The sequence below is a fragment of the Pogona vitticeps genome, chromosome 2, assembly GCF_051106095.1.
Source record: "Pogona vitticeps strain Pit_001003342236 chromosome 2, PviZW2.1, whole genome shotgun sequence".
NCBI classification, from domain to species: Eukaryota; Metazoa; Chordata; class Lepidosauria; order Squamata; family Agamidae; genus Pogona; species Pogona vitticeps.
This window is the reverse complement of record NC_135784.1, coordinates 36,143,160-36,169,109: the sequence shown is the minus strand read 5'-3', so window position 1 is coordinate 36,169,109 and position 25,950 is coordinate 36,143,160. Positions and strand designations below refer to the sequence as shown.

The following is a 25,950-nucleotide window of genomic DNA, read 5'->3' as shown; positions in this document are numbered from 1 at the left end:
GACTGTTTGAGGGATGATGCTTATGTCCATCAAATGGATTCTTCTCCCTTATGTGGATTTATTCCCCACCATGTACTCTAATTACAGCAATAGTTATTTATGCAAGAACAGATTAGTCTTCTGCAAATAAAATGGCTCTGCTCTGCGCCTTTCTGAACAGTTAACATATCCCCCTCAAGTTATATGTTAACTTGTCTGTTCTGACAACAACATGGGTTGTGTGCGTTTTAAAATGGGTTGTGTGTTGTGGGGGTAGCCGCTCAGAGCTGTCAGATTCTTAAGACATTTTTTGGGGTGGTTAAATGCCTTATTGTGGAGAATATACATTTGGTTGTAGTGTCTCTTTTCTTTCTGGAACATTTTTACTTAACTGTATATTTTAATGCAGACAGGCCCAGGCATCAAAGTCCTAACTCTGTAAGCATTCCCAGATGTAGGCCCTCTACTCTTACTCATCATGATCCTGCATCTGTCTACATGAGCAGACTCAGTCACTCCTCCTCTTTCTTAATCTCGTGCATTTATCATGCATTTAGCACATTTGGAAGATGTATCTTTATATAGACATTTATTTATTTATTTAAAATATTTTTATCTTGCCGTTTCCTTTAAAAAGGATCTGTATGGCCAAAGAACCAGTCCACAACCATCCTGCGCAATTCCCAATGGGACTGGAAATTGCCAGAATAAAATAAACAGAAGACAAATTATCCATATTTTATATATGTCCTCATAAAGCAACAGTTTGTTGATGAACCAGAAAAAGGATCCTGGGATCGGTCTATATAGCTTAATGAAAACATTGTGCAGCAATGTGCATCTGCTATGGTGAAAAAAAAACACCTCTGTATCAAGTGATTTTGTTTGTTTGTTTAGTCATGTCCGACTCTTCGTATCAAGTAACAGGAATTAATAATAACCCCGCCCATACTATAGTGCATCCACACTTGGAATAGCACCTACACTTCTACGAACTGAACCTCAGAAAAGATATTGTTGCACTTCATGAAGAAGTGCGGAGGATGTCAACATGAGTAGCAATCCAGTGAAACAACTATTGGATAAATAAATGTTATATGTGGTTGTCTGGCTCTGACAAAAGTAGGAAGGGGAGACATAAAATTATGTCAGGTATAAAAACTATGAATCGGAAATTTTTTTAGTCCTCTCTCATATTACTGAAATGTATTGGTCTAGCATTGATGTCATCCGTGGAGCTGAACATGGAAAATGACAGATTCAAGATCAAGACTGAAAAATGGCAGATTCAAGATTGACAAAAGAAACAACATTTTTAAAGGTCCTATAGTTAAACTATGGGACCTGTAAAACCGTCGCTTTGTCCCAGCTCCTCGCCAGCCTAGCAGTTCGAAAACATGCAAATGCGAGTAGATAAATAGGTAACACTTTGGTGGGAAGGTAAAACGGTGTTCCCTAGTCACACTGGCCATGTGGCAATGGAAACTGTATTTGGACAAGTGCTGGCTCTACAGCTTGAAAACGGGATGAGCACCACCCCCTAAAGTCGGACACGACTGAGCTGACAATGTCAAGGGGAACCTTTACCTTTACCTTTACCTATGGTTAAACTCTATCAAAGAGTTTTGAGAGAGCATTAGAAAGATTCACAGTGGTTAATCCATCAGTGGCTACAAGTTATAAGGGATACATATTACCATCAGTATCAGAAGTTTCTGACTATCTCTTGCTATGGAACATAGACCTAAGTGTGCTGTTATACTCATGTCTTTGGATACTACCTGTAGACATCTGGTGGTAACTTTATGAACAGAATAGTGGACTAGGATGTTTAATAACTTCAGGCATGGCTCTTATTTGCTTATACCTCATGAAGGTAATGCAAGAATTTTTGAGATGCTTCTTCCAATGAATAAAATTACAGGTTGCTATAATTTTAGGGGAGAGAGGCTAGCCATTTGCATAAAAGATACAATAGACAAAATCCTGTTGGTGTAACTTTATGCTGCATGAACCAAATTGGGCACCAAAAATATTTGATTTAAACTCATGAAAAGTTTGCTATCCACCCTTTCAGATTCTAGGACTCTCTATAGGGTCCCCTTTTGGACGGGGGGGGGGGACCTTTAATAGTGAAAAACCTGCTGCCAGATCACCAGCAATGGTCCTGGATTGGTGGCAATCCAGTTGCAATTTTTGATATTAATGCTCCCTCCCCTGCACCCCAAAGCTCACAAAAAGGAGCCCTAGGGAGCTTTGGATCCTGAAGGGAGGGATAGAAAACTTTCCATTAGCTTGAATTTAATGGTTCCAGCACCCAGTTCAGGTTATATCAGCATAAAGTTGGGTGACAAGATTTTGCCTGTTAGTTTTTGATAGGAACAAATTTTAAGAAGCTTGGGAGCCAGAGATGAGACATGTCACCACCCTTCTTATAGAAAAATGACAACAGAATTGCAAACAGTTCTTAAGTATTACTAGCTTGTCCACAACTGTTAGCAAATAAATTGCCTAAAACCAAGATACGGTACTAACATTTTTCTTTTTATACATAAAAATTTTCTATTATTGCATGTAAGAGTTTCTTTTTAAATCCAATTGTTAGGTCATACAGGAGTGGACCCAAAGAATCACTGAAATCAGTGTGGAATTAAAATAATTTTTAAAATAAGTGTGGAATTGGAATACATGTTGAAATATCAAGTTTCTATTGATCCAGTGAGTTTACTGTGTTGGCACTTACAAATTGATTTAGGTATCAGACTCTCCATGGGTGACCAAAGGTACAGCAGTTTACTTGACATTTATCCCACATCCTCCAATTCCGTTGTACTTCAGAGAAAGAGAAAAAGGTGGTTGCAAATAGAGCCTGTCCCGCAGATTCCATGTCAAAGTACTATTGCAGTGAAAATTGCAGAAACTCTGCTAAGCCCCTCATGCACATGACTCGTAAAAATGCTCAAACAATTCTTAATGAAATTGATTTGCTAACAACTTGGTAAACTTTAAGGAACTGCATGTTTTATTCATGTTTTAATAGAGTTCTCTATTATTAAGTTCAAATATTTTTAATTAAGAAAGAAATGCAGCCCTCTGGGTAATATTGCAACCAAGTAGATAGCTAGTAATTAAACTTTTCCGCATGTATAACTAAATTTAAACAATTCTGAATATATCATTTGAACTTCAGAGAATGCAAATGTCATTACGTGCATCTCTAAACTGGGGGAAATGTTCTTTTATAACATGTTTTGTCAATCGGTTGAATGTTTTAAGAGCTTAATAAAATGCTTCTTATCATAAAGAGAGGATACACCAAAAGACAAGATAAGTTTTTAATTGCTAGCTGTAGTATTGCATTTAGAAGAACCTTGGGAGCCAAGTGGAATTGCTTTATGCATAAAAATATCCTTGAAGTAAAAACAAACTTCAGTTTGAGTGCCATGTTTTGAATTATCCATTCGAATAGCACCCAGTGAGGCATGGGTTGAACAGCATCAACCAGAAGTGTATTTCGGAACAGCAAAAGAATTGTGAGGTATGTAGTTCATGGTGTCCAATGGTGACCTTCTACGGTTCTTTTTTAGGAGAGAACTCATCCTAGGAATTAGAATTTCCTAAGCCAGTGTTAGATTACAATCTAGAACCTTGGGGGAAGGTAAATAATAGTGCTTCTCCACACTTGGTGTATGAGAAGGAGTATAAAAGCTTCAACTAATCTTTTGATCATAGGATATTTGCTAGTTGATCCCATCACTGATTTCTGTGCATGAAGCAATTGTATTTTCCAAGATAAAGGGGATGTATTCTTTAGACAAAAATGTTAATACTCCAGAGATTTTTTTTACAAAATGTATTATGTATTCCTATCTCTCATCTTCTGAAAGTTAAGTGTTTCATTGTTCCTTTTAAATAGTTTTGTATTCCATTTCTGGGACTAAAAAGGATCTATATACAAATATACATCTGTTTTCTTAGGATGAGCTCTGGAAAAAAGAGCCACCTCTACAGGTTTTGATCATGCTTGGGTTTCTTTAAATAACCTACAGTGGGTGTCTGTGAAGTAGAACCTTTATGCAAAAATACTTGAACAATATTTAGAGTATTCATGAGTTTTTTTGCTAATGCCAGGGGCAAGCATGCAGTATATATATATGTAGCTTTTAAAAGAATGTTGGAATGGCACATGTAGAGAAAACTGATAGTGTACCTGCATAAAGATCCTCATGGCACAGTGGTTAAACTGCTGTGCTGCATCCAAAACTGTTCACAACCCGGGGTTCAATCCCAGGTAGCCGGCTCAAGGTTGACTCAGCCTTCTATCCTTCTAAGGTCAGTAAAATGAGTACCTAGCTCATGGGGGGGGGGCAATGTGTACCCTGCATAATTAACTTGTAAACTGCCCAGAGAATGCTTTGAGCGCTATGGGGCAGTATATAAACAGCACACTTTGTGCTCTCTCTTTTTTAGCATTTGATTGACATAATAGAAGACTGTACTGAGTAAAGAGTCCCTACTGACTCAGCTGCCTTCTGCACTAATTCCTTTCCTTGATACAAGAAATGACTGTTCAGCATGAATGGTTTTAGGGATATGTGCCATCTTAAAAATGAAGCTAAAGGAGACCTCAGCTGTGCACAGAGAATATTTTAGACCAATAAATTTGAAATGCAGAGGCTTGACAATGCAACACAAGTGTCTCTGCTCTTATTAGTACAGCAATCCTAACTCAAGATGAACACACTCCTCAAATTGTGGGCTGCCAGGATTTCTAGCTGAACATGTGGTGCTTCCAAAACTCGATAAAATGTTATGGGGTGGAGTCACATTTTCTCCCTCGCCCCCCCTCTCTCTGTCTTTCTTTGTAGATGCCAAGTACATTTCCAGTTTCCCAAAATGTACTTTTATTTCATGGGAGGGGACAAAGCAGAACATTGAATTGAGCACTTTTAGAGCACATGAGATGGCATTTTCACACTATCTCAGACTTTTAAGGCTGAAACCAATAATCATTTTTATACGGACCATAGAACATAACCTAAGTTTTGTACACCTTTGAAGGATATAGGTCACTTCAAGCCAATGTGTATAAATTTCTTTTGATCAGTTATACTTTCTCCTTTTTCTGGCTAATGATCTTACTAGATAGAGTGCAGAGTTCTCATTTAGAAGCTGATACCCTTTAAATCCCTATGGTGTGATTATAGAGAAACTAAAAAGATACCAGAAATTAGATACCAATATTATTCAGCAAAAAATAATAATAGACAAAATATAAAAAGAAATGATGGAGATATGGGAAATAAGTGATAGGGAAACCTATAGTCAGGAATACTATGAAAGTAATGATGAGAGGAATTGGTATTAAGGAGTCACATAAGTGAGAAATACAAATTAAAATGATTGAGGATAAAATACATTTGTAGTAAAGAAAATATATTATGAAGTTAACAGAAATATATCAAAAAATATCAGCAAAAAGGAAAGATTTAGAAAATATGGAAATGGGAAACATTCAGAGAAATTTAATTTACTTGAGAAGAGAGTATTTTGGGTTTAGTAATAAAAATTCAAGGATACTGGTCAGAGCTTTAAAAATGAAGAATTTTATAGGAGTGATTAAGAATGATAGAGATACAATGTGCAGTCTAATAAGGGATAATTTAAAGGTCTTTCAAGATCTCTTTCATAAATTATACAATGCAGGCAGATCACCCCTGAAAAGAATTAAGGAATATGTAGGGAAAAAATGTAGGGAGGAAATATATAACAATATAATGCAGCAGTCAATAAGGAGAGATAGAAGAAATAATAACTTGAAAGTAGGAACTGGGACCAGAGTACTATAAAACTTTTAGGAAAATGTTGGTACCTAAATAAAATAAAATAATGGACAGTGATAAGATACTGTCATCCTGAAAGCAATCTGTTTAAAAGAATAAAGACCCCACCAGCCCTGAAGCTTATAGACCTCTCTCTCTAATAAACCATATGTTAAAATATTCACAGTGATATTAGCAAAGAGAATAAAAATATGTTAAAGAGGATCAAATTGGTGTTATGCCTGGGAGGCAAATGGCTGATCTGAATAGGAAATTGTTAAATGTATTAAATGGAAAACATGAACAAAAGATCAAGGCAGTTTTAATTTTATTAGACATTTAAAGGCATTTGACTCAGTGGAATGGCCAACATTAAAAATGATAACAAAGGTATTAGGTTTTGATAAATATTTTCAGGGAATACAACAATAGTATGAGTAAATGATGGAATAACAGAACAGTATCTCTAGGCTAAGGAACTACACAGGGATGTCTCCTTTCCCCATTATTGTTCACTTTAGATATAGAACTATTAGTGAGTTATATTAGAGAAGATAAAGAGATTTTAGATATTGACATTATAGACATAGTTAAAATTAGTTTATTCACTGTTGACACCTTATTATCAATAGAAAATCCTTTAAAAGGTATGGAGAATATAAAATAACATTTACAAGAGTTTGGAGAGATAACAGACTTACAAATAAACTGGCATAAATCAGTTATAATAAAGAGGGGGGGAATCAAAAAGTACAGGATGTTAACTGGAAAGACTGTTTAGTAAATAAATATTCCAAGTAATTTGGAAAGATTGAAAAGAGAGAATTTTAAAATATTGAAACAAGTGATCATGAATAAGTTTGAAGATTTTAAAAAACCTTTAGTCTTACAATTTTTATGGTATGGCAGAATTGCCGCGTGTAATATGGAAATACTATCTATGATTTTTTTAAATTCATGTTCCGATTGATAAACCTTAGTGAAGAAGAGCTAAAGGACTGGCAAAATAGATCCAAATGTTGTAATTGAGACAAGAAACCAAGGTTTAATAAGAGGAGATGGTGTAAATCTGGAAAAGGTAGAAGTTTACAGCTTTCTAATTTAATGGTATATTTTATTACCAACCAGTATTTCAGGTGTTATACATATCTCAGCCCGATAAACTAATTTGGTTTAAAACGAAAACACAAGAATTACATTTGAATCTGGTAAATATTCTCTAAATACAAAATAATAAAAATATTGTGAAAAATAGAAAACTCTTTCCTTAGAAATATGTTAACAGTTTGGAATAAATACAGAAAATGATTTATCCCACCAGTTTCCCCATTATATCTGGTGACTGAATTGGAGAAATTCCCAGAAAACCTTTTAAAAAGATTGACTGAGAATCTATTATTAAAGAGACAAGTTTTTTAGAATAAAAAAAAATAAAGAACATATAAAAGAAGTGTTAGGTTAGTATGAAGTATCTTGGTACAATATTCAACTAGAACAGTGGACAAGGAATTGCATAAAATGAAACAGGAGATGTAGGGAATTTGAAAAAGAAAGCAAAAGTGATAAGGTAGTGAAGAGTATAATTTATAATGTACTACTGAAAGCTGAAGAGCAGGAGGCGTTTTCAGGATTTAATATGGAAGCGGAAATAAGTTCTAGTGCGTGGAAAAATACATGGAACTCTAGAATACTGAATTTTAGCTTACTGAATAGCTTGGTGAGTTAAGGTTTTGGCTGCAGATTCAGAGGCTGTGAGTTCAGTTCCCTACTGTGCACCCGAAAAGACCCAGTCTTTGTAGCTTTGGGCAAGCCATACAGTCCAGAAGAAGGGAAAGATAAGCTACCTTTATCTTTCTACCCAGAAAACCCTGGAAAAGGTAACCATAAGGCAGAAATTGACTTGACAGCACACACTAAATATTGAAATCAGTGTCAATGATGATAAAATATTTTTTTCAGTTAGTTTTGAGATAGTACCTAACTCCAGTGAAACTTAATCAAATAGATTTAATTAAAATGTGCCTGACAGGTGATAGAAAACAGGTACATTGTTTCATATGGGGTGGGAATGTGAGTATACACTGAAATTTTGGCAATTGGTTTTTAAAGAAAAAAAGAAATGAGCAGTTTAAATTTAGCTGTGTGCTTTAAAATAGTACTTTTATCAATATTTTTAAAAGGAAGGTAATTGGACAGCTATGTAATTTTTTTCGAATTTGCTAACAGCAGTGAGATTGATTATTGCTAGGAATGGGGAAAAATAATATTTTGTTAAGTGAATAGTACAGAGAAGTTGGAATATAGCAATTAATGATAAAATTACATATGATATAAGAGGGGGCAACTGGTAGAATTGTGGTTTTAGACATGTGGAGAGAATTTATTGGTTTTGTCATGAAATTACAAGGTTTGTAATAGAAAAAAATTGATATCTTAAAATGAATGTGTGAAGGAAGTTGTTAATCAGCCATATTTTACAGCTGTGTAAAAAGCTGAGTCATGCTGACTAGGCAGAAGGCTGATGTAATCATATGAGATCACCTAGGATTAAGTAATGTTACCTGATTGATTTATTGTACTATATAGTTTACATAGGAACACACATGTCTTGTGTGGAGATTTGAGGAATTGCTAGAGGACATGCTGTTGGAGCATGTTGTGAAAACTACATATGTAATATAAGCTTTGACGAAGAAGCTGTTATCTTGTGTTTTTACTTCTGTGTGAGGACCTTGGAGGTTGGTGGTAATCCTGGTTTGCTCAGTGCACCCTGATTCCTAATGCAGAAGTTCTTGACAATAAATTCCTGACAATAAATGTCACTATTAAGTGAATAGTACAGAGAAGCCTGGAATATAGTAATTAATGATAAAATTGCATGAAATATAAGAGTTAAGAGGGAACAACTGGTAGAAATGTGATTTTAGACAAATGGAGAGAATGTATTGATTTTGTATTAATAATGGGGAATAGACAAAGCCCATGTCAAGAATTTATACAATTTTGTAAGGGGTTCTATAAGGTAAATTAATTAGACGGTTATTCCTTAATGGTCCTAGTGGTGGGGTGCACACTGTATGCAATTTTCTTTTCTTTTTTAATAGATGTGTTATTTTAATTTGTATTTGTCTTTATTGGTTAATATTTATTTAAAAAGAAAAATCACTAAACAAAGCTTACAAGATATGGATATGAGTATAGATGTACTCTATACTCATATCCAGGGACATGGTGGTGCTGCGGGTTAAATCGCAGAATCCTCTGTGCTGTAAGGTCTGTAGATCTTCAGCTGTAAGATCGAATCCACCTGACGGAGTGAGTGCCCGTCGCTTGTCCCAGCTCCCGCCAACCTAGCGGTTCGAAAGCATGCAAATACAAATAGATAAATAAGGACCACCCCGGTGGGAAGGTAACAGCGTTCCGTGTCTAAGTCACACTGGTCATGTGACCATGGAAGATTGTCTTCGGACAAACACTGGTTCTATGGAAATGGGGATGAGCACCGCCCCCTAGAGTCAAACAGGACAGGACAAAAATTGTCAAAGGGAACCTTTACCTTTACCTATAGATGTACAGTACTTTCAACACTTTTTTCAGTTGGTTTGGCCCTCTGAAACAGAAGTAGATCCTGAAGAAAAACACATTCGAGCACAGTGAACGTTGAGTTGCACACAGTTAATGCATGTATTTACAGTGGGGTCTTGACTTAAGAACGGCTCGAGTTAAGAACATTTTGACTTAAGAACCACTCTCATAGGAAAATATTGACTTGACTTAAGTACTTAGATTTGAGTTAAGAACTGAAAAAAAAAACCACGTGGGAGGCAGGGAAAGTGCAAAATTTGAACTTTCAGTTAACTGTTGGCCAGTGAAAAGGGTGCCTGTCTGCTTCCTCACTCCTCCCAGCGTTTAGAGAGTGGATTGGGAGACAGTCTTCGGACTGCCTGGTACTGTACTGCCTGGACTGTATTTTCCCTGCCTTCCCTGAACCTTTCTTGACCTAAGAAAAAAAGAAACAAAATATCCCCCTCTAGTGGTCGAAGGCAGAATAGCAGCTTCCCATTAGTTTCTATGGATGGAAAAGAGCAGATACGGATCAAATGGTTTTCAATGCATTCCTATGGGAAATGCAGATTTGACCTGAGAACTTTTTGACTTGAGAACCGCCTTCCAATACGGATTAAGTTCTCAAGTCAAGACCCCACTGTATTCTGATATTCTGCCAGCAGCAAACGCTCAAATTTTCTGATATTTTGAGGGTAAGAAATATACAAAACTGTTGGTTGCTTTGTTAAGTCAGAACTGTATTTCTAATCTATCCAGAATGTACAGAAAAAAGTAGTTACCCACTTAATTCAAGCCTGGTCTTCTACAATAGGCAAATCTGCTTTTCTAAGGTACCCTCTTGTAAAAAAAAATTAAAGCATAGGGCTATAAGCAGTGTAATTAATTAAAAACCAAATGCTTCCCCTGAGTGATATACCACTCTCTTGGCTTCTTTCCTCACAAATCAGTGTGGCAATTATTCATTGGCCACTTCAGATCACAGTAGACTGAACCTTGGCCAAACTATAACAGACATTTTCTTCCTTTCAAACCATTATATTCCCTCCATTGTTTAAATTATATTGTGATTAAAAGATTTTAGTGCACATTGCTATTTATGATCAAAGAGGCTCACAGTAGGAGCAGAACTTTTGGACCCTTACAGAATAGAGAACACAGGAGGAATTTCTAAATTGCCCTCCCATCCTGCAGTCCTTTCAACCTACTTCTTTCTAACAAAATAAAAAAAAGGAACACTAATTATTGGGTCTAATATGCGTCAAAGAACATTGCAATCCAGTCCCAGTGTGGGATGGTGAGCTTTCTGGAACTGGAGGAGAAGTGAGGGGGAATCTGAAAGAACTTTCATAATTGACTGTCAGGTTTGGGCAAATGGACTAGGCATACTTAAACTGTCAAATGTCTGTCATTGAAAACTGAGAAGCATTTAAGTACACATCAGTTAAAAATAAATGAATTGCATAGCCAAACGCTTCAACCTGAAAGGCATGTTTTTCAAGGGTGCCCAGGGGAGACCTGGTCTTTCTAAACACGTTGAAGTATCTAGAATGTTCAGCATATCATTGAAATCCAAGGAATAAATGAGTTATAACAACAACAAAAAATCTCCTGGAAAACTTGGCACATTTTGAAAGCTGTTGATTGAATAGTTGTTCTTCAAGCATCTGCGGGGGGCAGCAAGTTTATTTTAAAAGCCTTTTTCAAGATTGAACTGCCAGGAAATAACAACTAGTTTTCAGTGCTAATAAGCTGTGATATGGGAGGGGAATATAATTTGGACTTGTGAAGTTCAACATGATGGCGTGATTATTTATGTGTCCTGATGGGGGCCGGAACTACTGGAAAGGGAACGGATTTCCCACTCCATCATGAGATATTGGGCAAAGCCCAGGACTTTAAAAATAGATTGCTAACTGCAACATAGACTTGTGTTGTACTTTATTTTGAGGAGGTTTTTATGCTGGTTCAAAAGCTCTCTTCTTGGGGCTCCCTTGAGTACTTGGCGCTTATAGAGGGCACTCTGACATACAGTGAAATTCAGTAGGAGCATGAGCTCCTTAATCCATTTTAATGTAGGATCATCAAAGCAAGGCTTTTTTTAAGCATGGAAGCAAATAGGATAGCCACTAGTTGTATAGTTTCTGTGTACAGATTGGAGCCCAATTGAGCTTGCAGTTATTGGAGAGCTTGCTGTTCTCCATTACAGTAGAGGTATGCACGCATACATGTATCATACTGTACTCAGTATGTTAAATGAACAATACATCCCAGCATACCCCAGGTGGTAATGATTGTAATTCTAGCTAGACATGTGATTGGTGTTAGTATTGTTGCTGTTGTTGCTGCATTTTTTTATAAAGTGTCTTATGTATTGTACTATAAGAAAATATTCTCCCCTATTCCTTGTAATAACCTCTCTTGGAATATGGAGCAATAACAGTTTTCTTCTCAGAAAAGCAGAGAAAATGGTTTTCTTAATGTGGGTTCAGACACGGGTTTTAAATCCCATGAAGGAGAACAGCTGTAGGAGCTTGACTTCAGATAAAGAAACTGGGGCAAGAAAGAGTGAAAATGCCCTCCAGCCACTGTTCCTTGTTTGAAATTCCTGACTCCCAATGCCACTTCTAATAATTAAAAATACCACAGGATCATCTTACATGCATTTCGCCTTTCAGTATCATTGCATCCTGTGAAGTGGATTAACAGTCATTCCATAGAATTCTGATTGTTTGTACGTCTGTACCTCATGACGAATATGTGCAGCAGGGGTTGATGTAATAGCACACAATATTATATTGTTTTCAACTTTGCTAATAATACTGTTAATTGGATATGTTGGTTGTTGTTGTTTTCAGGCATGAGCTTAGCCCTTCCTTTCAAGGCTTCTGCAGGTTTGGGCAATGGCTCCCAAGCTTCTTCAACTCACAGCTCCTTTGGCCACTGGCTGTAGCTCCCTCAATACTGTACTTTGGGTGAGGGTGGAGAAGGGATGGGGAAGCCCAGCCTGAGTAATACTTCTGCAGATTCCAGAAATATGAAAGGAACTCTAAGGAGGCAGTCATGGATTCTCTCCCTACATTAACATAACAGAATGCTGTCTTTAATTTGTTTAGTGGTACCTCAATTTATGAACGTAATCCATTCCAGAAGATGGTCATAACTCAAGATGGCTATAAGTCGAAGCATCATTTCCCATAGGAATACACTGAGACTCGATTAATCTGTTCCAGCTAGAAAATGGTTTTCTTAATGTGGGTTCAGACACGGGTTTTAAATCCCATGAAGGAGAACAGCTGTAGGAGCTTGACTTCAGATAAAGAAACTGGGGCAAGAAAGAGTGAAAATGCCCTCCAGCCACTGTTCCTTGTTTGAAATTCCTGACTCCCAATGCCACTTCTAATAATTAAAAATACCACAGGATCATCTTACATGCATTTCGCCTTTCAGTATCATTGCATCCTGTGAAGTGGATTAACAGTCATTCCATAGAATTCTGATTGTTTGTACGTCTGTACCTCATGACGAATATGTGCAGCAGGGGTTGATGTAATAGCACACAATATTATATTGTTTTCAACTTTGCTAATAATACTGTTAATTGGATATGTTGGTTGTTGTTGTTTTCAGGCATGAGCTTAGCCCTTCCTTTCAAGGCTTCTGCAGGTTTGGGCAATGGCTCCCAAGCTTCTTCAACTCACAGCTCCTTTGGCCACTGGCTGTAGCTCCCTCAATACTGTACTTTGGGTGAGGGTGGAGAAGGGATGGGGAAGCCCAGCCTGAGTAATACTTCTGCAGATTCCAGAAATATGAAAGGAACTCTAAGGAGGCAGTCATGGATTCTCTCCCTACATTAACATAACAGAATGCTGTCTTTAATTTGTTTAGTGGTACCTCAATTTATGAACGTAATCCATTCCAGAAGATGGTCATAACTCAAGATGGCTATAAGTCGAAGCATCATTTCCCATAGGAATACACTGAGACTCGATTAATCTGTTCCAGCTAGAAAAAAATCACCAAAAAAAGACACCCCACTTCAAGACCCATCGGAAACACAATTAATCCGATTAACCCTGTAAGACCCATTGAAATGGGGGGGGGGAGGACCAAAAAGCAAACAAACCCTGCAAGACCCATCGGAAATGGGGGGGGGAGAGAACTAAAAAGCAAACAAACCCTACAAGAGCCATCGGAAATGGGGGGGGGAGAGAACCAAAAAGCAAACAAACCCTGCAGGACCCATCAGAAATGGGAGGGAAGAGAACCAAAAAGCAAACAAACCCTACAAGACCCATCGGAAATGAGGAGGAAAAACCCAAAAAAACAAAGACTGCAAGACCCATCATAGCACAGAAATATAACCCCCCAGCCCAAAACCATACTGCAAAATCCACCCAGAACGGGCAGTTTTCAAGAAGCAGAAAGTAACACCTTACCAGGCAGTCCGAAGCCTCTTCTGAACGCACACTCTCTAACTGCTGGGGCAAAAGAGCTACAAAGAAGCAACCTCTTCGCCACCAATGGTTAGCAGTTTGAATTCCCCTCCTTTTTCCCCGCCTTTTTCCCGATCGTAACTCGAAGCTCCAGTCACAAGTCAAAGCAAAATTTTGCGTCCGGAGCTGGTCATAACTCAAATTGGTTGTAAGTTGGGACGTTTGTAAGTCGAGGCACCAGTGTATTTCAATCTAATGGTATCAGACAACATTAAAAATTGTCAGCATATTGAAAGACTACAACAGTGTTGAAACTTAATATGCAGTGAGGTTTAATGCAAAAAGGGAGGGGGATAATTTCAATAATTGGGTGCTGTGGAAGATAACTGGATTTTAGTCCACCTGGTATTTTGAATGAATGGTCACAAGATCCTTAATTCTGTCTAGCTAAATTGGATATACAGTATCATTTATATAATGTTAATTGTTTTTACTTTCATGAGAATAAAAATACAAGGTGTCGATTAAATGAAGACATTTGTCATCTGGGTGAATTCATGATAGGGCAGACTCCTGTTATGAGGAAATTGCATTGGGAGTCAAACAGCATAACTTTTAGCACTGAATTGCCATAAGTTAAGAAATTGTCTACTATATTATAAGGCCTGTGGCTTGAACTAGATGAAGGAATGGATTACTTTGGAGGACCAAACATAAAATTGGAAAGACATGACTTAAGATTAGGATGGCATGCATATATATGGTATGGCAAGGGCAAAGACCAAAAACCTTTTTCGGACAATATTATAAGAAAAGCATTGTATCAGGTCTGGCAAAAATTTCAGGGGCAAATGTCTAAAAAAATTCCTATATGGGTAACACCTTTGGAAGCTTTTACACAACATTCTTTAATTTCGAAAGAATGGAGACATACGTATAAAGAGCTCTTAAATAATGAGCAACAATTAAAAAATGTACAGGAGCTGAAGGAAGTGGTGGGTGATGCTAAAATTAGAATCAAGGTTGAAAAAAAATGGTTTTTATGAGGGAAAGTTTCAGATGGATAAGTTATGGATTTATACTAGTGGTAAGATTATACAAAAAAGTATATTTTTAGTAAAAATATAATTTAGAAGATGAAAGGATAAAAGCAGTGATGATTTTGGCACAAAATATGGTTACAATATATAGATTATTGGACTCGAATGTGAAATGACAACTTTAGATGGATTAAACCAGTAAACTTGAGAGAAAATGTTTTAAAGATGTTTTATAGATAGCATTTCACACCTGTTAAACTGGCAAAAATGACGTTGGAGGGGTTAGCAACTTATATTGGAAGTGTTCTCAGCAACCTGGGACTTTTTTTCATATGTGGTGGACATGCCATAGAGAAAAAAGATTTTGGAGACAGATAAAAGATATTACACAAGAAATTATACAACAGAAAATAGCTTATAAACCAGAAATATTTTTGCTGAATATAATGCCAGAAATTGTTGATAAAAAATTTAATATATGTTGTTACACATACAGTGGTGCCTCGCATAACGAGCGCCCTGTTTAACGGCGAATCCGCATAGCGATTCGTCTTTTGCGATCACAAAAGCGATCGCATTGCAATGTTTCCTATGGGGGGAAATCGCTTTGTGATTTTTCCCCATAGGCCCCCGGCGGGCGCGTCGAATCAGCCACGGGCGAGGTCTCTCCCGCAGTTTTTCAAGCGCCGGCTGGCCGGCATTTTCGGGGTAGGCACGTCAGAGTGGCCGCAGGCGAGGTCTCTCCCACGGCTGCTCTGAAGTGCTGGCTGGCCGGCATTTTCTGGTGGGCGCGTCGGAGCAGCCACAGGAGAGGGCTCTCCCGCGGCCGCTCCGACACGCCTGCCCCGAAAATGCCGGCCAGCGCTTCAGAGCAGCCACGGGGGAGCGCCGGCCAGGGAGGATTCGTCTCCCTCCTTGCAAGCAACGCTGGGTCCTCCTCGCGCTGGGCTGAGCTCAGCCGGTGCGAGGAGGACCCAGCGTTGCTTGCAAGGACGGAGACGATTTCTCCCTGGCCGCCGGCTTGCTTACGAAACCAAAAAGGCAGGGAGAAGTGCGAGAAGTTCGAACTTCCCGCGTTTTCTCACTGCCTTTTTGGCTTCAGAGAGCTCCGAAGCTGCCCATCGCTTACCGAGGTGGCGAAAATGGCGGAGCTATGGAGGGTCTTTGCTGAACGGTGAATTTGGGCCCCATAGGAACGCATTGAATGAAGTTTAATGCGTTCCTCTGGGGTTTTTCCATCCGTATAGCGATGTTTCCGGATAGCGACGATTAATCCGGAACGGATTAACGTCGCTATGCGGGGCACCACTGTATTTACAGCTGCAAGGCTGATCTGAGCCCAAAAATGGAAAAATCAGAAAAAGCCAAAGACAGAGGAGCTGTTTAAAAAATTATTAGATATTGCAGAACTAGACAGTTTGTCAGAGACATTACTTGAGAACCTGAGAATATAAATTAAAGAAAGCTGGAAAATGTTTTATAATTGGGCCCGGAAACAAACATAAGTAGAGAATATAATACAGTGGTGTCCCGCACAGCGAGGTTAATCCGTTCCGGATTAACCTTCGCTGTGGGAAACATCGCACTACGGAACAGAAAAAGGCATTGGAACACGTTAAACAGCGTTTAATGCGTTCCAATGCCATAGAATACTTACCGTTGTGCGATGTTTCCCAGGGGCTGGCAACCATTTTCGCGCCCTCCCCTCGCACAACGAGGGCGCCAAAATGGCTGCCATCAGCTGTCCGGCGGGTCCAAAATGGCCGCCGGAACAGCCGAAAGGGCCCGGGGTGCAGCATTTTCGCGCCCTTGGTAAGCAAGGGGAGCGCGCGAAAACGCTGCCGGAAGCCCTGAAATGGTTGCGCTGTTCCTTTCGGCTGTTCCGGCGGCCATTTTGAAGCCGCGGAACAGCTGATCGGCGGGTCGCAAAGCGAAGGTCGGTAAGCGAGCAGCTTACCAACCTTCGTTCTGCAATTTCCCGCCTATACGGGCACCGTTTTGCGATCGCATTTGCGAATTCATCGCTCTACGAGGCGCCCGTTGTGCGAGGCACAACTGTATATGTTATGGATTTTAGTATTGTAACACAGCCATGGAGTCAAGATTATATTAGATATTGTATTATTGTAAACACTTCCCTATGTTTATGTTTTGTTTTGTCTTGTTTTTCTTTTCCTGCCCCCGGAATTTGTGTTCCTTTGATTCTTGTGTGTTTGTTTGTTTAATAATAATAATAATAATAATAATAATAATAATAATAATAATAATAATAATAATAATAATAATAATAATAATAAATCATCCTCCAGAGGCATTTGTTACATATTGAGTGTTCCAACTTTGCACATAACACATAATTCCTACAGAGATTTCTTAACTTTGCTCTAAATGTAAACTTTTTGCATAACTAACCGACAGGACTGCAGCCAATGTATGTTTTCTTTCCCTGTATAGTTTATGAGCATAAGATGTTCTCTCTCTGCCCCCCACCCCATGTTGTAGAGTTTCTTCAGTCAGACTACTCGTCCATCTTTGCTTGTATTGTTGATTTAACAGGACATCCTAGGGATTAACAAGTATTCCCATCTTCATCACTAGAATACATTTCTTTCTAGCATGTGTGATGATCACCTCTCTTTTGGGTCCACTTGAGGAGTAATGTGGGCTATAAATATTTTAAATAAACAATAAATCATGGGCAAGGTAACAAGTCAATACAAGTATTTTTGCAGGATACTACGATCGTTCCATTTTGGATTATGGCCTTATAGTGAAATGAAATTGCCCCTTGGGCATGCTTTCAATGACATTGAGAGAAAGAAAAAGAGGGTGTGTACCTCTGTTAATTTTATTTGATCATTCACTGTCTTTTGTCACTGTTGACCATCCTCCTGCATTGATTTAGGGAATGGGCTAAGCAGTGTTTTATGGCGTTTACAGTTCTATCGACAGTAAAATGTCAGTTGAATACAGGGGGAGGGGCAGCTTTATGTCAGCCTCTTTATAGTTTTGCTTTGCTTTTGTGCATTTTAACTACATATATGTATATTTTATCGCCATTATTAGGAGCATTGATGCAAATGTTTACATAACACACCTATTAATGTGGAATTTGTTGAAGCAGTTGTAATACTTACAGAAGTATTCACAGTTTTTTTAATGTGAAGGTAAAACACTGATTAGAGAATGTTTTTTTAATGAACTATAAAATATGTAAGGGTATTGTTGTTGTTTAGTCGTTTAGTTGTGTTCGACTCTTCGTGACCCCATGGACCAGAGCATGCCAGGCCCGCCTGTCTTCCACTGCCTCACTTAAAGATTAAAAGCAATCATTATACTGGGGTTGAGGTTATTGTTTTGGTTTCACATACAAAGCTTGTGCGGACTTGTATAATATTGCAACCCACTTGCAAACTGTGATACAGAGATAGGGAAGGGAAGGTATAGGACAGTGATGGCGAACCTATGGCACGCGCACCACAGCTGGCACACAGAGTCCTCTCTGTGGGCACACGAGCCATAAGTCGCCATAGAGAAATACTTACCCATCCTCCAGTCCTGGATTTCAGCACTCCCCTCTGCTGGTGCAGTGGTCCAGCGGAGGGGTGCAGTGGCGACCATTCTAGCCCAATGGGGGATTGGAAGATCAGTAAGTATTTATTTGTTAATACTGCCCATTTGGGGGGGGGGGGGGAGAGAGAGAGAGAGAGAGAGAGACAAGCATTTAACCCTTGCAGTGAAGGTGCAGTTGTTTTTTCTAAACTAAAACCTCAGCATTCGGGTTTTAATTGCACTATTGACACTTTGAAATAAATAAGTTGATTTTGTGTTGCTATTTGGGCACTCGGGCTCAGAAAGATTCACCATCACTCGTATAGGAACAATAACAGTCCATAGCTGAAGCAGGCATACATAGTCACTAGGCTTTTCCATGTAAGAAATATCACATCTTTCCAGCTATTTTAGAAAGGGGTACATATAAGTTTTCTATGTTCTTCTTCACTATCCCCCATATTGCATTTCATTGTAATTCCTAGGAATATGACTGGAGAAACTACCAAGCAAGCAACATGACTGCTTCTGAATATCAAATGTTGGCCAGTATGAAAAGGCAGCACAATGAAGAACTGGAAGATAATGGGCCATCTCATGGATTAAGTGCATCTCAGATTGACAATTGTAACATCAGTATCAGTACAAGCAGTGATGATGCAACAACCTGGAATTCATGTCTCCCAGAGGTAAGCTTCAGTATACTTTCTGTGTGGCTGGGTAGTTTCCTGATTAACTTTTTAACTATTCTGAGCTCATTTAAAGACTTGTTTTCAAGTTCTTTAAAAATGCTCCTAAATATTTTATGGCCTGAAAAGCTGTGTGTGTGTGTGTGTTCTGTGCCATCAAGTCAGAAGTGACTTTTAGCAACCCTAATAGGACTTTCAAGGTGAGTGACATACATAAGGAGTGGTTTTACCAGTTCCACTCCCTATCCCCGTGAGTTTGCATGACCAAGCAGGGATTTGAACCCTGTTCATCTGAGTCTTCATCTGTCACTTTATCCACTACACCACAAAGGGAATCATGCTATAAATAATACTAAACTTGCTCAAATGCTTTCTTCATAACTTTGTGTTCTCTCACAACTCTGCCTTTGAGATTATGTGTACTGTGGTGTCTGCCCTAGTCCTGAATATTCCTGTGCTATCTGCATAGACCAATGGGAGTGCTGGAGGGGCAGAGTCATGAGATATAAGAGACTCAGAAGGAGGAGGAGGAGTTTAGATAGGGAGTGAGTTGAGGAAATTGAGAGTCTAGAGAGAGTTTTGGAATTTGGGCAGGAGAGTGGTGGTTGAGAGTGGATGAAGGAAGATCTTTGTTAAAAGTTAAAAACATTGCTTGAAATATCTACATCTGTAACAATAAACAATTTCTATTTGGTTCATTTAAAAATGACATATGGCCTGGGCCTCATTCATTAATAATAGATAATGTTGATGTAATCAACTCGTGGCAGCTGAAAGACACGTAATGTGAGCTCTTAGTCTGGTGAAACAAGCAGGGGCCATGTGGAGATCGTGGCCTCTACCTATTGTCATATGTGCATGAGTAAACTCTCAAGCCAATTATTACTGTATTTTTCCGTGTATAAGACTATACTTTTGTCTAAAATCTTTAGATTAAAAATTGAGGGTCATCTTATACACGGAAGTAAGCTGAGGAGAGAACAAAAACAAGTGGAGGGGATAGCAGGGATCAAAGTGATTCTGCAGCATTTTTATCCCTTTCTCCCTACGCTTGCTAAGCCCCACTTAGATCTCTTAATTTTGGATTAGAAAAGTCTTATACATGGGAAATACAGGTAATAAACTAGAACTCAGTAATGCCCATCTAGGTTTCAGCAGGATTCCAAACATACTCAGAATCCTTCTATGGCGAATTTGTTTCTAAAAAACAGCATAGAGATTTGTGATACTTCAAAGAGAGTAGTGTTATTTGGCATAATATTTTGTGGAGTACAGCTCACTTCATTAGGTGTGACACTTATTAGGGACACATTTATACACAAGTGAGAGGATAGACATGTGAAATGTAATAGAAATGTAAAAGTATAGTGTCTGCATGGTGATGAAGTCATTGTAGCTACATTCTTAGTAATAAGGGTTGTTCAGTAGTTATGTAATATATCTAAGCGTAGATTAGGAGAACAACACATATGGTGATGAAAAGTGTTTATCTAGGTTTAAGAGATGACTTTTGCCTCTAGACCTCTGCTATTCTCTGCGAGATTGAAACCAGAAGGGCCAAAGAGAACTGAATTGCAAAAAAGTACAGGCAGAGAAATTTGAACAGTTGTGAATGGTTGTCACAAAACAAACAAATGTTGGACAGCAAAGCATACAAGCTTGCATAGGTCCGCTAATTAATATATGTAATGAGATTATAAATATTTTGTCCCTGTGCAAGCCCCAGAAGATGGAGTTGAACTTTTAAATATATTCTTGTTCAGCTCTTTTCCTTTGACACCCTGTATTGGATGTTTTTCTTGGGCTACCTTGCATTTAAAGACAAATGTCATGGAAGACTGTTATTTATTTTATTTACTTTATTTATTCATTCTGTTTATATCCCGCCTATCTGGTCGGTATGACCACTCTTAGTATTTAATTAATATTACTCTTTCTGATGTTATGGCCTATTTTGCATAGTGACTTGCCTTTTTGTCCTATGTAGAATGTTATGGGTTCCTGGTGGCAAAAGACAGCATGTATCACATTGAAAGATGAACAAATATGAGAAATACTGACACTGCATTATTGGTTATTTGGTTCTGTAGTCGTGCTTCAAGTCCAACCCCCTGCATTGAGCCTCAGTGGCCTTATAGATCCCTTCCAACACAATTATTTTATGATTTAAGTATATATATAATAGAAACAGAGTGGAGATCTGGATCAGTATATCTGTGGTTACAAGTAGGCCTTCTCCAATCAACAATAGAAACAGGAGATCCTAAAGGTGTCAAATATTGATTGAGCTGAATGTGAGGTAGATGGGTGTGAGCAGCAGTCTCCAATTAAGTCCTAGATCCTAGGGCTTATTTAAAGGTTAAAAACAAGTGAGAGATCACTGTTGCAAAAATTAGAATGCAGTAGACAAGATAACCAGATTTGGTGTATAGAGTATGGGAGACTTGATGATTTTGTATCGAAAGAATGCTACTCTATCTATCTTTAAAGGCATTAAGAGCATCTGTAGTTAACCATAGTTGATGTTTTCAATAAGCCTTATTTGACATTATCTGTATGTGAAAGGAACTTGGAAAAAACATTATTACTTGAGCAGTCTGGAGCTGCCAGGCATAATTTCACTTGCTCACACACAGAGAGATAGGTGCATACAGACCTAGCAGACTATTCAGGCTATGTTATGTTAGCTTCTAAAAAAACCTCCTTCAGCTTCTCTGGCATAGCAAGGAGTACAGGCTCCCACTCTTAATTTATATTTTTGAGATCTGATCGTCTGGCAGCACAAGAAAAATTAAACAGATCAGATTTGACTGGCGTAAACTCTGCCATCGTCAAGCAAAGACCATCTTTTTCAGGCAGGCTTTTAAGATTTAGAGCAGTGTTTCACAACCTGGGGGCCATGACTCACAAGGGAGTCACAAAGTTTTTTTCTGGAGGGTTCTGGGTCTCCTTATATATGAGTAGCCCTATGTTAAGTAATTTCTTTCTTGACCTTTTGGAGCTGGATATTAAAGTTAGCATGAATGTGTATGTATGAGAAACAGTCCCTTTTGGGGGCGGGGGAAATAAGCCTTTACTTTCTGGAAAGGGATGACTTTATGCTATTAAAAATGACTTTTTATGCAAATATGGCGGGCGGGCTTGCAGGTTACTTGGGTATTATAAAAGGGGAGTGCAACTTGAAAAAAGGTTGGGAACCACTGATTTGGAGATTTTTTTTAATGTTGTTAAAGTGTTTTAGAAGTATCTTTACTTCTAGTTTTATAAATGGTCACATGCTCATTTTTTTAAATGCTGTATCTTATGGGTTTTTTTAATGCTCATTATTATGTAGTTTAATCAACTGTGAACTGCCTTAAGTCCCCTGTGGGGAGAAAGGTAAAGAGGTAAAGGTTCCTCTTGATAATTGAGTCCAGTTGTGTCCGACTCTAGGGGCCAGTGGTCATCCCCATTTGTAAGTCAAAGAACTGGTGTTTGTCTGTAGACAATTTCTGTGGTCATGTGGCTGGCATGAATAGACATGGAACACTATTAATGTCCCATCAAGGTGGTACTAATTCATCTACTGGCATTTCAGATTGGCAGGAGCTGGGACAAGCAACGGGAGCTCACACCGTCAGGCGGATTCAAAATGCCGACCTTTCGAACGACAGCCCAGTGATTTAACCTGCAGCAATTTAAGCTGCAGGGAGAAAGGTGGCGTGCAAATAAATAAAATGAAATAAGTAAATAAATATGATTTGAAAAGAAGACTTGCATTTCAGAAGATGCCTCATGATACTCTTGACAGTTGTCAGGTCTAGAAGTGACAGATTACAAATTATGTCATGATTTTTTTAAAATTACTTTCTTGATTGCTGAGACTTTAAAAATAGAGAGGAAAATTGGTGTGTAAAGTTACTTTTTAAACAGTCTACTGACACCTTAAAGACTAACACATTTTATATGTGATAAGCTTTTTAAGACCTATAGGAGACTTCATCACATGCAGCCTACAAAATCATATGCCAAATAAAGTATGTTAAGTCTGCATAATGCTGCTGTTGGTTTTGCTGCAATCGACTAATTATTGGCTGAAATCCTGATGTACAGTGACACAAAAAGTGTAACTTTTAAATGCAAATTTCTGTAATATAAGAAAATTCTGTAGACATTATCTGTTGCACACTGAATCCCATGACTAAGAATGCAACAGATAATCTCTATGGAGATTGCTTAAATTATGGCAATTTGTGACTAAAAGATATGTTGTTTGCATAATTGCACAACAGGATTTCAGCCATTGTGCCTTATATTGTGTTATATCATGTTTAAAGACAGTTGTAGAGTTGTATTACAGAACAATTTAATTTTATTTTCATTCTCTACCACCATTATAGATAGACATTGGATGAATTAAATGGGATAAACTCTTTCTGCATGTTTATGTATAAAATTCCTCAATATGTTTATTGTAAGTTTGTTTGTGTTAGTTAGAGCTTATTCCTGTAGAGAACTCAGAAAGTTATTTTAAAGAAGCAAATGGTGGCAGCTTTAGTACTAAATCCAATATTAGTCTCATCTACAGTAGACACCTTAAAATGAGTGGAACTTGCCAATCACTGTGCAAGTCCTGTTAGTTCCAATGAGTCTACTCTAGTTTGGATTAATCATGATTATTTCTTTAAATTACCTTTGTGAGTTCTAATCAAGAGCAAGATTCGAAAAGTATCTAATTCCTGTGAAACATGTTTAAAATAGGTGGCAAGAATTCTGTTTATTTGCACAATCATTAAGGGAAGTATTTCTCATCCTTTGGTGACCTCTAATTCACATTGCTTGATATACACTGACGGCTGCGATGATGTCACCTGCCTTCATTGCTATGGCTGGAGTTCATCTGCCTATAGCAGGACAGGAGGTGGGACTTCAGAGGGAGGAGCTAAGGTATATAAGGGGGAGTGAATGATGTGTGAGTCAGATAGGGACTTGGTTAGGGTCTGGTTAGGGACTTAGGGCAAGGGCATGTTATGAGGTACTGTGTTAGTGAAGGTCTGAGAGAGAGAGTGTATGAGGGGATACTTTATGATATTGATTGCCTTATTTAGTTTATACTGTGATTTACTATCTCTTATGTTGTATCAATAAACAATCATTTTTATTTTTAAAATCCATACCATTGTCTGAGGAGTCAGATATATGTGTGTGGTTGGTGGCAGCGTGATAAGTGTATGTGAGTGTGAAGTGGCGGCTCCTCTGTGACGTAGGAGGAGGTGGCCACAATAAAACTGGTGTCCAGCGGCGGGATACGAGTTGTCCAGTAAAGCCTTGGCCAAAGTGACCAGAGCAAGAGGATTTCAGTTAGGGTCACCTGAAGTGGAAAGTGTGGGTAACTCTCTAGGATTTGACTCATGGGGAGCAAATCTAGTGGAGAGGCACTTAAGCTTCGGAGTGGGAGAACTGATTTATGAGCTCTGTGATGTCCATTTTGTGAGGGAGAGTGGCCCAAAGCGGAGGCTGTGCTGATTTGGTCAGAGTGTCCAGAGTTAGGTGAACTCTGTTGGGACAGACCAAGGGCAGCAAAGCTGAGGGATCTCCATTGTAAACAGCAGAACCTGTGAGTGGGTAGGAGCGGTGCTGTGTCAATGTGATGACAACGGAGACCAACATCCTGTGTCCTACCTGATCCAGAAACTTCGAAAGGAAGAAAAGCACGTGTCGACCATCGGAAAAGAGTGTTGGGCCATCGTTTACGCGATCCAGAAAGTGAAGGCCTACGTCTGGAAGAGACATTTCATTTGGTGCATGGACTACTCACCTCTAATGTGGCTAAAGACTATGAAAGCCCAGAACAGTAAACTGATGAGGTGGGCGCTTCTTTTGCAGGACTACGACTTTAAGGTTAAGGTTGTCAAAGGGACTATGAACTGTGTTGCTGACGCCTTATCCCGAAGACCTGAAGACGACAGATGAATAAACAGGGACTCTTAAAAATTATAATTAAGTGTAAAAGGTTGTAAAATGTCATTGTGATTGCATTATTATCTGTGTATACTTTTGCATTTGCTTATTTGGAAAGTAAGTATATTTAAAGAAATGTTTATGCATAAAAATGTTATGTGGTTGTGCTATGTATTGTATTGGGGTATGTATTGTTATGTTTGTTGTGCAGTTGTTTTGGGATGAAAAGCACTTTAGCTTTTCCCCGCAAAACAACTTTATAAGGGGGTAGGTATGTGACGGCTGCAATAATGTCACCTGCCTGTCATTGCTATGGCTGGAGTTCATCTGCCTATAGCAGGACAGGAGGTGGGACTTCAGAGGGAGGAGCTAAGGTATATAAGGGGGAGTGAATGATGTGTGAGTCAGATAGGGACTTGGTTAGGGTCTGGTTAGGGACTTAGGGCAAGGGCATGTCCTCTGTGACGTAGGAGGAGGTGGCCACATACACTAATTAGAAAATCAGTTGCACAAGGGAGAATATGCCACAGAGAGAGAGAGCAATCCATTATCTGGTGAGTTACACACTCTCCAAGTAACTACAAGGCACTTCTTTTGGAATCTGCACCCTAAAAACCTAGTAACTTCTTAGCGCTACTTGGTTAGATTTTAGTCCAAATTACAACTATCCCCAACTGACCAATATGCCTGAGATTGCCCCCTTACTGTCTTTGGGCCCCAATAGAGGTTAATATTATTTAGCTCTCAAATAAAAATATATATCTGGCCAAAAGAAAAAGAAAAAATTAAGAAGAAAAAAATGTTGTGGCACCTTAAAACTAACTGTTATATGAGCTTTTGTAGACAAGTCCATTTCCTCAGGTAGGTGTCTGGAGTAGTGGACTTGTCCATAAAAGCTCACATTAAAATATAGCAAATATTTTAAGGT

The 25,950-nt window shown here is 38.5% G+C and overlaps 1 protein-coding gene across 9 annotated transcripts in view; it reads left to right on the top strand.

The window, feature by feature from the left end:
- Window positions 1-25,950, top strand: part of CFAP20DC (CFAP20 domain containing) — a 255,404-nt gene that overhangs the window by 151,990 nt on the left and 77,464 nt on the right. For 7 of the 9 annotated variants that reach the window (XR_013542793.1, XM_078388811.1, XM_020795358.3 and 4 more), the window contains one exon: window positions 18,879-19,082. Coding sequence is in view for 7 of the 9 variants with exons in the window: in XM_078388811.1 (XP_078244937.1) it covers window positions 18,879-19,082 (204 nt within the window). In the remaining 2 variants the exon portion in view is untranslated. Of the gene's footprint in view, window positions 1-18,878; window positions 19,083-22,659; window positions 24,236-25,950 lie in introns of those variants that run through there. The other 2 variants (XM_072989320.2, XR_013542794.1) reach the window with 2 other exon arrangements.